General features: G+C 28.2%; 2 protein-coding genes across 2 annotated transcripts; one reads left to right on the top strand and one right to left on the bottom strand.

Moving 5' to 3' along the window:
- Window positions 1-1,308: 1,308 nt before the first annotated feature.
- LOC102593053 (mannan endo-1,4-beta-mannosidase 5-like) lies at window positions 1,309-3,176 on the top strand. The gene is made up of 4 exons (XM_006356507.2): window positions 1,309-1,656; window positions 1,988-2,308; window positions 2,399-2,601; window positions 2,710-3,176. The coding sequence occupies exons 1-4, from the start codon at window positions 1,309-1,311 to the stop codon at window positions 3,152-3,154; spliced, it is 1,317 nt and encodes a 438-aa protein (XP_006356569.1). The 3' UTR covers window positions 3,155-3,176.
- A 2,080-nt stretch (window positions 3,177-5,256) lies between these two features.
- On the bottom strand, window positions 5,257-5,953 carry LOC102592712 (LOB domain-containing protein 24-like). Its single transcript, XM_006356506.1, has 2 exons — window positions 5,801-5,953; window positions 5,257-5,529 (listed from the first exon to the last, which is right to left on the bottom strand). The coding sequence occupies exons 1-2, from the start codon at window positions 5,951-5,953 to the stop codon at window positions 5,257-5,259; spliced, it is 426 nt and encodes a 141-aa protein (XP_006356568.1).
- Window positions 5,954-12,788: the final 6,835 nt, after the last annotated feature.

Below are 12,788 nucleotides of genomic sequence, written 5' to 3'. Positions count from 1 at the left end.
TTTATCCAGCCCTATGCAATGCCAATTTGAATTATTCAAACTAGTCATGAATACTTTATAATATCATGGGACTAAATTATATGTTGAATTTTAGTACTTTATATATACTTTTTTAGCTCATCAAATTAAACAATCTTGAACATTTTCATGATATGTAGAATCCTAAATTTGGATTTTGGATAGGGATTGCTTCTTTAGAGATTTAATTAGTTCTCAAAATGTTTAGTGGAGAGATTCTTTTTGGAAGATCAACAAAATTAAATGGGATAACTGAACTGGAAAAAAAAGTGCCTTTTTGCTAGTATCATTCATCCGTTACAATAACCACTACTTCTCTTTCTTAACTAACCATTTTCCAACTATATTCAACTGACCTTCATGTTTTTCCTTCCAACACCAGTCGGATCCAGAACTTTAACTTGATTCATTTTTACCTTTTAAGGTTTTTAGTTTACTACATTTATACTTCTAAAATTATTGTTTCATATCTAATATTTGTTGAAATTTTTGTGGATTTTAATTTTACTTGAAATCTATATATACTCCAAACTAAAATGCTGGATTTGGATAAAATCAGTGTCAAAGCATTAGATCTGCCCCTATAGGGCACAACTAGGACTCTAGGAGGAAGGGGTGTGCAAGGTTGTTCATGTGTATCCCTTTCGTCCGAAATTTACATTGTATATAAAAGCTTAAATTTATTTTTTTATGTATATATAATAGATGTTTAATCCATTTGACTTTCGTGTATGTTTACTTTTTATATTTTAAATTTTCTTAATGAAAATTCTGGCTCTGGTACTGAGCCTAGCTTTAGCTCGTGTCCCAAATTCACATGCAAGTCAGCATTTCTTGGCTTCAAATCCTGCAGGATAAAAGGAGAGGTTCTTTAATTATAATCTCTTCAACCTTTCCATTGGACATTCAAGTTCCTATGAAGTTATTAAAACAAGGCACATGGAGAAGCACATTTATAAGACATCACCCACATTTCATAACACTTTTTTTTATTTTATCAAATCTCTTTCATTCTTCTGATCAATAATTCTCTTCCCTTTTTCCTTCCAACTGAATTTTCACATTCTGTCAGCTTTCCACAAAACCTTGAAATTAAAGATAAAGAAATTCGTTTTTGCTAAATATAGTTAACCAACTATTGGCTATCAATCCTGAAAATCCTCGTAATCACTTCATCTTCTTACTTTTTTCTATTTTTAGTAAGCTCTAAGTAACTATAAATACCCCTACAAACATCTCTTGGATACTCAAATCTTCATTTCCATATACATTGTTCTAACAAATTGATTAATGGCTTATTTTAGTAGAGCAATTAGCTCATTCTTTGCCTTGCTCTGCCTCCTCCTCCTAGCTATAGTCACAGAAGCTAGGAATATAGGAAATACTAAAAATGTTGATTTTGTTAGAACAAGAGGTGCTCATTTTGTACTAAATGGATCACCTTTTCTGTTCAATGGTTTCAACTCTTATTGGCTAATGCATGTTGCTGCTGAGCCAACTGAGAGGTATAAAGTCTCTGAGGTTTTCAAAGAAGCCTCTGGTGCTAGCCTCTCTGTATGCAGAACTTGGGCTTTTAGCGATGGTGGCGATGCAGCATTGCAAATTTCTCCTGGTGTCTATGATGAACGCATTTTACAGGTCATTTAATTATTTGATCAAGCTCATGTAAAAGCTTAAATTATTAGATAGAACACTTTTTTGTTTGCTTAATTATGACTGATCAATACGTCCCTCAACGTGTGGACCTAATTCTTCATTCACAGACAAAGTATATAGATATTCTTGTTGATATCCCCTGACCTGCCCCATTAAACATTTGTCTAGCTCTGCATTGCTCCTCCACCCCTATCTGATCTGATATCATATTAAAGTGTGTGATCAGCTCATGACATACATTTTATTTACTTAATTATGTGCATCAAGAATTAGAGGCTAATAAGCTTCTTGTTTTCTTCACTATTTGATATAGGGATTGGATTTTGTGATCTCGGAAGCAAGAAAGTATGGGATACGCTTAATATTGAGCTTTGTGAATAACTACAAAGATTTTGGAGGGAGAAGTCAATATGCACAATGGGCGAAAAATGCTGGAATTCAGAATATCAACAGTGAAGATGATTTCTACACTCATCCAGTTCTTAAAGATTATTACAAGAATCATGTTAAGAAAATAGTGACAAGGGTCAATACAATGACTAGAATAGCATACAGAGATGACTCTACAATAATGGCGTGGGAACTTATCAATGAGCCTCGCTGCAATGCTGATTATTCTGGAAAAACAGTTAATGTGAGTAAAAAAATAGACATAAATCTATCATATGTTATCTTATTGATTGTAATGTTTTTTTAATAATTATATGTGATGTGATTTTTACAGGGATGGGTTCAAGAAATGGCAAGTTTTGTGAAATCACTAGACAAAAGACACTTGTTAGAGATAGGAATGGAAGGATTTTATGGCGATTCAATGCCTGAAAAAAAACAAATTAATCCTGGTTTCCAAGTTGGAACCGATTTCATCAGTAGCCATCTTATTAAAGAGATTGATTTTGCTACTATACATGCATACACTGACCAATGGTACATTCAATAAACATCCTTTTACCTTATGGTATAAACATACATATATACTGTCAGTGCATATAACTCAAACTCGTAATATAACAGGATAAGTTTTTTGTTGAACAGGTTGTCTGGACAAAGTGATGATGCACAAGCAACATTCATGCAAAGGTGGATGATAAGTCATTGGCAAGATTCAAGAACCATATTAAAGAAGCCATTGGTACTTGCTGAATTTGGGAAGTCAAGCAAAGATCCAGGATACAGTCAAAATGCAAGAGACACATTCATGAGTTTAGTTTACAGAAATGTGTACAATTTTGCTAAAGCAGGAGGGACAATGGGAGGGAGTTTAGTATGGCAGTTAGTGGCACAAGGCATGGACAATTTTGATGATGGTTACTCAATAATCCTAGCACAAAATCCTTCAACTGCAGGGCTAATTTCAGGGCAATCACATGCCATGACAACTTTGGCTCATTTGGTTAATAGCCCAAATTTGGGTCAGGTGCATGGACATCATCCACTAGGTGTTGGACATCATCCATTAGGAATGGGACATCATCGTTGAAGCATCGATGAGGGCATGGATAGGCACAATTCGTTTTTAAAGTGTCTGTTTTATATTTCGGAGTACTCCTATGGCCAATTTGTAATCTTCGCATTAGCAAAAGTTAGCTAGTGTACGGTTGATTTACTTTCTGAATGTATTTTGCTTGCATTTCAACATACTTGTAATTTCCATCATTGAAAATCGTAATTGTTGTTGTTCAACAGGTTTGTTATTGGAATTAGATTATTTTTTTTCCATATTACTGTTTATTTTAGTATGATGATTGCTACTATATAATAGTATCACACTATCATTATACAATTTTTAATGCAACTTCAACTTAAAGAGTTCTATTTGAAACTTTTAAGTAGAATACTGACTTAAATTAAATAAACTAAGTGAATTTTGCCAAGTGTGTTTCTTATTTTAACTAAATTATTTTAAATTTTAAATCTCAAAAATATGCATACTTCACAAATTAAAAATTGAATAAAGTTAATACAATTTCACTCAATTCATGATTAAATGTATAATGATTTAATCTAAAAGACACAATTTAAATGTACTTGAAAAATTGTAGCTTGTTTCGTAGATTTCAGTCTATTCATGATGAAAATATATATTCATATATTATTATTTGTCATAAATAATATTAAAATATCAAAATATTCATTCTGAATTTCTAGACCTATTATTGATAGTTTTAGAGATTTTATTTCTATAATAATGATGATTGATTATTATGTTATCAAAAAACAGATACTATAATGGGGTAAATTTTTTTTAAAAAAATGCATTGTTATAAAAATGGTTTTTTGTCATGTTGTTATTATATGTAAAAACAAAAAATTGTTATAAAGAGATAAAATATAACCTAAAAATTGATTCCGATAACAATTTAATTGCTCAGTACTACAAATTAAATCATATATTCATCATATAGTAGAAAGATTATATTTCATGTGTTAGTTATGGTTGTTGCTGATGAAAAAAAAAAAGATATTTAAGTTATCACACTGATGTCACCATTTCACAATGGTATTCGTATGATGTCATGAAAATCAGTTGAAGCCGTTTTCCCATACAACAAAATGCATTGCATATTTTCTGCAACTTTATATGATGAATCCATGTTACTCAATTCCCAATCATTTATTACACACTTTACAAAAAAAATAAAATTTGTAATTGCTTAGTTAATTAGTTAAAAATACTTTATGATATATAATGGATGAACTAATAATGTTGTTTTAATTGAATTTTTGAGTATTAAATATTAAATAATATTTAAGTGTTAGTTGAAATAAGTTGTCGGGGGGATAGATAGAATTTCTCCATCCATAATCAAAGGTTTAAGGTTGAGTCTGAATATGAAAAAGATCGTGTTAAGTACTATTAGGCAATGCTCCCACCTTATATGGACCTTACATTACACGAATTTAGATTGATTACTCAGGACTTCAAATGTGGGTCATGAACACTAGGTGAGAAATAAAAGAAAAATTATAAGTTAAGATACAGTTGCTAGGAAAACAACATTCCTTCATAAGTTAAGGAAAATCAATTTCTCCCTTAAATGAGTGCATGAATTCAAATTAATCAAGTCGCTAACGTGACTATCAAACTTCCGAGTGGAAAATCCAAAAAAAAAAAAAAAAACAAATTAAAATAGTTACTAGGACAATGGTGTTCTTTTATAAGTTAGGAAAGTCAATTCCTCCCTATTAATAGTAAATATTTTCCTTAAAAAAGAATTTTATGCAACCAAACATTAGAAAATTGACTTTTATCATATCAAACACGTGATAACAAAAATCCAGCATAACTTGTGAATAAGACAACTTTATCCCACCTGACGTGACTTACGAACAAGATAAATTTATCAATTAGGTATGACTTGTTAACAATTTAAAGATAGTACTTAAATATAACATATATCGATCACACTATATATATTATATTTAACGCGATGGAATCAACTTAATTTTCAACCAGAGAATCTCAATGATTACAATTAACACTATGTAAAAATATGATCGACTCAAATAAAATAATTTAATTATTCGAATAAAAGAGTACATGACATTATCTTGGTTAATTTAGAGTAACTTAAAGCAATTCTAGTAAAACCAAGGAGTAGTAGTAGAAAGATCAAAAGATGATGATGAAAGTTCAACTTGTTGCCCTTGTGCTAATTGTCCTTCTATTTGTGTCTGGCCTTTAACAAGGCTAATTTCAGCTTGTACTTTTGCTAACTCGCGTTCTAAACGATCAATTTCTTGATGTAAAATGCTTATAATTCCAACACAGCCATAAACAGGACTCTTAATTCGACAATAAGCCTCGTAGTACAAGGAATCCGCTACATCAGCTCGTTGATGCTCTTGTACTTGCTGATATTTCACAAAAGAAAAAAGAAAAAAGATAAACAAAATTAACTAACAAGAGAAAAATTAATTTGTCATTAATTTCATGAAAAATATTTCTAACATAATTAGAACTTAGAAAAGAGGAAGTTACTAATGAAATAAGAGGAACAAATACATAAGTGGAAAATGCAATAAGACTATGAAATCATGATCAGAGACAAATTCAAAATTTAAAAATACATATATATTCTTCGAACCTAATATAATAATTAACATGTATATAATATAGTATTACCTGGAGCAACTTGCCAACATTGCTAGCACCATAGATTCTGTGAACAAAAGAAAATCTTTGAGGATTATTTGGAGGAAAATATGGCAAAAAAATACAATCTGAAGGGCATCTTCGTCTCAATTGCTTGCAAGCAGCACAACGTTTCGAACTCATAATAAGATTTTCAAAATCTTTTGTGTTAAGAACAAAAAATCTAGTGTAAGATTTTGGTTGCTTAATAATACTTTTGTTAAAATTTCAGTAGTGTATTTAAATGAGAAGTTTTTTTTTTTTTATGAACGGCTATATTTTTTTTTAAAGTTTAGTTTTGAAAGAAATTTAGGAAAGTTACCAGTACATTTTGTAAATCTACCATTGTTTGATCGGACTAAACTTGGTAAGATGTTTCAGATTGGTGTTTTCCTTTTTCTATATTGCCTTGTATAATGCAAATTTAAATTATATTGATTTAATTGAGTCATATGCTACACTATTTTGAAATATGAGTTTCCTTCGACCTTCAAGTCTTTTAAATTCAAATCTAGTATTAGATGTTGAAATCGTCTTTAATAGGAGCACAAGAATTTTATTATGAGGTGAAACTTATACCATGTAATTTTTTAACAAAGAGGATCAAGTGAAACCCCTGGCGCCTCCTAACTCCGCTCTGGAGCGGATATTGCATAGTTTTGAAATCGTGTATGTGTCTTTTTGAAATGTACAGGGAATTCAATCGACAGAGTAACCTAAGCACAAACACTACGTCAAAAATAATCTTTAGCTACAATTAATTAACGACAATAGTTTGATTATCACTAAATATGTGTAAATATTCTTAAAGTTTATAGCGACATTGTGTACAATAACAATTAATTAATGTCGGTAAATATTTTAACACTCTTTATTAAAATATATTTATTGTCACTAAAAGTTATTTTCGTTGTTATGAGATTATACAAGCAAAGAAGAAAAACGAAGTAACATCATCAGCTTCTTCGATTCCAGTTACACCAAATTTCATTGAGTGATTGCATTAGCAAATTAAATTATTTTGAGATTATGATTTTTTTGATCATTTATTCTATTTGAAAGATAAGTAAAATAATTTTAAATTAAATAACATAAGATAAAGATATATATGTCATGATTAAATTTAAAATAAAATTTATAAATATATGTAATTGATCACATAAATTAGAGAAGAAACTACACAAAATCATCTTTGAACTTGGTAGCAAAACTTATTTTAACACTTTAATTATACGGACATTTAAGTTCACAAATCTGTATGGTCCCCCTCGGCCCTCCTCTCTTTCTTCTTCCTTGTTCTTCACCATTTCAATTATCAGTGCTCTTTTTTCTTCATCATTCAATAATTTTTTTAAGAATAACTTTAGTGAAGAAAATTCACTTTATCTTCTTCGAACTTTCCCTTCAAATCTTCCCTCTTGAAGATTGATTTTTTTGGAAGCGATCTTATCTTAACAACTCAAAAGAAAAAGAAGGTTGATCCATAATTTTAGCTCTACAAAATAATAAAAAATCAATTTGGATTACACAAAATTCAAGACAGTTTATATTTGTGAAATTCACGTCGATAATATAAAATGAAATCGATGTCAATAATGTGGTATTGATGTAGAATTTTACAAATAGTATGGTATTGATGTAGAATTTTACATATTATTAAAGAGCTACTCAAATGAAAATAGTTGATACAAGTGGGATGAAGATAAAAGGAAAATGTGCTTCAACGGACAAGGAGGTGTATTGGAGAAGACAACAAAATAAAGAGGAAAATAAAAAATAAAAAGGAATTTACGAATTTCATTTACCTCTAAATAAGAAAATTTACATATTATTTAAAAAATTAATATATCAAGATTATTTTTTTTAAATGTCAGTTATATGTTGGTCAATAAAAAAAATGACATAGGTAGATTTTATAAATTCAGCACTCCGCCACATCACCCCTTATGGGATATTTAAATTATTTCAAAGTTGTCAAGGAAATATTTAAATACTCGTTTAGTTACACTATTAAAATAAATTTTGCTCCCAAATTCAAAAATAATTTAATGTATTTACTCTATAAATTAATTTGTATCTATCACTCAAGAAAAATATATAATTCTAACATCAATCAATGAATGAATAAGATAGGTGGAAATTAATAAAAACTCTCGAAAGGGATTGATTTGACCTTTAGGAGCAATGAAATAAGACATGTCCGATTGCTCTTCGATGACTTAAAGGGGCAACCCAAACAATTTAAAATTTGCCTTTCTTAAAATGGAAAAAAGGCTGAATATATATATTATTCTTTATCCTCGTTTATTAGCTAAAAATTTATTTAGTTATATCATATGATTAAATATACTTCGATTGTTATCAAAATATTCAGAAATATCCTTTATTTGAATGTAATACCCAAATCAATCAAAATAACTTAGTTTCAAAATGTTCTATTTTAAGTAATAATCAATAACCCGCCAAAGTTCAAACTGAACTTCGGTTATCTAGCAGACCGTCTCTGTAAATAAAGCCACATTATTAATCCTCTCTTGGTTTTCTCTCTAAATTTTTATCATAGGATGATTTGGTTATCAAGAATAATTCAACCGCATCTTGATCTCTTTATGAATAATATTGTATTAATTTATGAATTTTTTTAGACAACTCTTTAAAAAAATATATTACATGAACTAGATTTTAGGATAAAATAATCTCCAAAAATCCTATTAAAATTAAACTCATTTTGTAGAGTCTCAAATTTTTTTGAGGTCTACAACCAATATATAAATAAAATGAAAAAAATAAGTATATTATATGTATGAAAAGAAAAGATTATAAAGGTTTTGAACAAACTTATGATTAGTAAGGTAAGACCAATTTCCTTTTTCTTATAGTAATTTTTGCTGAGAAATTTTTGTATGTTTTTATTATTAAAAGATCCCTAGACATTATGTCAAACGATATAAACTCATGATTTTTTAAAACTTTATCTTATTATCTTGAGTGTGTTTACTCCTTTCAGTTTATAAAATATATATTAATTCATTAAAACGAAAAATAAAATACAGCCAAATCAACCATGCTTCAACTAAGTCGTCTCTTTTTGACCTGATGAAAAGCAAACGTGGAGTACTCCTATAATTAACAAAAAACGTTTTTTCTCTCTTCTATTCATAAAAAATAATATAATATAATATAAAGTTGTATAATTTGTACTCTAGTAAGTTGCAAAAAATAATGAACTAATCTGTGACTTGTACTTTAAAAATAGCTACAAGTAATTTGAAGACGCGGCGTTATGATTCTACTTTGTAGCTTTTTAAAAAATTAGTAACATGGAATCTATAGGCTCTAGCAATGTCAGTTGTATATAAAAGAAAAAAAATTAGCCACTAGCCACACCTAACTCTTAAATACCAGGTAATTATTAGTGGAATCCAACTACTTAAATAACTTTTTTGACCAGTGAACCAATTTAATTTTCAACCCTTCCTTTTTCTCTTAACTCAAGAAATAAAATGATAAAGAATTAATAAATCACACTGTTATTAGAATGGTGCTAGTGAAGTCTAACTCATTTTTTGGGACTAGAGTTGTGTGTTACATTTGACATACTCTGAATTAATAAATCACACTGTTATTAGAATGGTGCTAGTGAAGTTTAAACTCGTTTTTTGGGACTAGAGTTGTGTGTTACATTTGACATACTCTATATATTGTTAAATTTTCAATTACAATAAAGCCTCACTAAATTAATATAGATGAGATCATAAAATATTATTATTTTATAGAGGTAATATTTAATCGATAAATTAATATTTATTAATTTAAAAAGTGTTCTGTGAAAACGTCATTTGTGAACTTGAGGTCATGATTAATGATTTCAGTTATCACAAAAATAATGACGTCAATAACCTTTAAGATTACCCGGATGAAAGTGATACATATTCAAAGGTCCATTACTTAGAAGAAATTGTGGATGTCATCAGAAAAAATAATGTTGATGATGAAGTAAAAATTGTTGAAAATGAGTAATTTATTAAAAAAATAAAAATTAAAAAAAATTGTTGAAATTTTTGAATTTAAGGTTACTATATTTATTTGTGATTTTTTGGCGTTAATTTTATATATTTTTCATATTTTTTATTAATCAATTACTCATTTTCGGGATTTGCCGAAAAAAATAAAAATTTAAAAGAATTGTTGAAATTTTTGAATTTAAGGTTACTATATTTATTTGTGATTTTTTGGCGTTAATTTTATATATTTTTCATATTTTTTATTAATCAATTACTCATTTTCGGGATTTGCCGAAAAAAATAAAAATTTAAAAGAATTGTTGAAATTTTTGAATTTAAGGTTACTATATTTATTTGTGATTTTTTGGCGTTAATTTTATATATTTTTCATATTTTTTATTAATCAATTACTCATTTTCGGGATTTACCAAAAAAAACAAAAATTATTGAAATTGTTGAATTTAAGGTTACAATATTTATTTGTGAATTTTTGGCGTTAATTTTATATTTTTTTTCATATTTTTCCTATTTTTTTTATAATCAATTACTAATTTTAGGGATTTACTGGAAAAAAAATTAAACAAAATTGTTGAAAATGGGTCGGGTAGTTTATTTAAAAGGGGGTTGATTTATAGGGTCGGATCAGGTGTTTATGGGTTCGAATTTTTTAGGGGCATAATTGATCCCTTTCCATTTTCATATAAATGTCATGTGGTAAAGTCAAAATGACATGACAATTCCATGTGGCATTTAAAGAAATGGAAAATGAGTTGGATATGTCCAGCATGCCAACTAACGCCCATAAGGGCATATTTAGACGAAAAGTTGGACGGCGAGGACATGAGTGAGCCAAACTTTAAACGGAGGGTATATCTATACCTTTTTCGAATAGTTTAGGGTCATATTTGACCCTTTACCCAATAGTATAAAGTACAAAAAATTCGGGGATAATTATATTCTATCTCAATCATAATTTTTTTGAATTTTTCATTGCTTTCGGATATATTATTTGGTTGTTCGATACATTGTAAATGATAGATTACTTAATGGGAGGGATGTATCCAAAGAGAATGGATATATACGAAAGGGACAGGAATGTATCCGAGAGAGAATTTTTATATTTTTTAAATAATAAGGAATTTTAGAGATAATGATATCTTAAGTTGTATATTTATATAATTTTTCCTATTAAATAAGCTCCAAAAGTCTTAGGCCTCATTTATTTTCATTAAGATTAAAACGTCTGAATCTGAATGCACATCTGAATGATTAAGATCTTGTCTCTAGATCTGAACACTAAATGATTAAGACTGTTGTTATTAAACATATGAATATAAGTGTGTATATATATATATATATATATATAATTTTTATTAATATGTAAACACAATAAATATTATAATTCAAATAAAATAGTTGTTAAATATTACATTAACAAGATATTAGAAAAAACGCCAGTCTTTGATACATGTTAAGATATTTAAATTATAAATTAATATTTTAACTTTATAAAAATAAAATGAAACTACATGGACTAGATATATAAATTATAAAAATAAAAGTAATTGTTAGAAAACAATATAGTAATCTTTTTTTATTTCAAAAACACATATTTATGAAGTTGTTTTGCACTTTAGTCAAAATAAAAATTTTACAAGAAATTTTATCAATTCTTGGTAAAGAAGCTGCAAGAACAAAAATGAAAAGTATAAGGAAAATAATTTGGATAATTAATAAAGTTGGAGAAATAGAGAGGCTTGGATTTTTTTTGAAAAAAAAAATATAGAGCACAATTTTTTTCCTGAAAATAAATGTGTCTTTAAAAGGGTCTGAATGAGAATAAGACTCTGTCACAAATCTGATTCATTCAGACCCATTAAGAGATTTTCCTTTTTAGGGGAAAATAAGCAAATACCCCATAAAAGCAAAATAATTACAAACATATACCTCTTTACATTCATACCCCACTAAATAATTACACTATATACCCCCTTACTAATTTTGCTTTACTGATACTAAATTAGTATCATACACTGTATTGGTATCATTAAGGCTGATAATTTCGTTGAATTGATACTAAATTGGTATATATATACTGTATTGGTATCATTAAGACTGATAATTTTGCTGAATTGATACTAAATCGGTATATATATACTATGTTGGTATCATTAAGGCTGGTAATTTCACTGAATTGATACTAAATCAATATATATATACTGTATTGATATCATTAAGATTTCTTGTTAAGAAATTACTCATTAGTCAATGATACTATAAGAGTATATATATACACTCTTGTAGTATCATTGACTAATGAGTAATTTTTGAACAAGAAACCTTAATGATACCAATACAGTCATTAAGGCTGGTAATTTCACTGAATTGATACTAAATCAATATATATATACTGTATTGATATCATTAAGATTTCTTGTTAAGAAATTACTCATTAGTCAATGATACTAGAACGATATACATATATACTCTTATAGTATCATTGACTAATAAGTAATTTCTGAACAAGAAACCTTAATGATACCAATACAGTTATCAACCTTAATGATATTAATACAGTATATGATACCGATTTAATATCAGTTAAGCGAAAATTATCACCCTTAGTGAATGAGGGGTATGAACTGTAATATTTATGAGAGAATGAGTATTTCAGGAATTACTTTTGATTTGGGTATGAACTTGTAATTACTTTGGATTTTATGGCCCATTTATGTATTTTTTCCATTTTTGTAGTATAAAAAACAAACGCACTTAATGTCTGAACCATTCAGATTCAGACTTTCATTAAGTGCAAACAAATGAGGTCTAACCACACTTCGTATCAAATCACGAGTTGGGCTGGACCGATCGAACGGGCCTAAGTCCAACGATTCTATTCATTTGTATGTATAGGATTTTCATTTTTTTTTAAAAATAGCATCACAGAGAGCATAAATGTAATTTTTTTTTTATAA

This window comes from Solanum tuberosum, unplaced genomic scaffold, assembly GCF_000226075.1.
Source record: "Solanum tuberosum cultivar DM 1-3 516 R44 unplaced genomic scaffold, SolTub_3.0 scf00222, whole genome shotgun sequence".
NCBI classification, from domain to species: Eukaryota; Viridiplantae; Streptophyta; class Magnoliopsida; order Solanales; family Solanaceae; genus Solanum; species Solanum tuberosum.
This window is presented reverse-complemented; position numbering and strand designations above follow the sequence as displayed.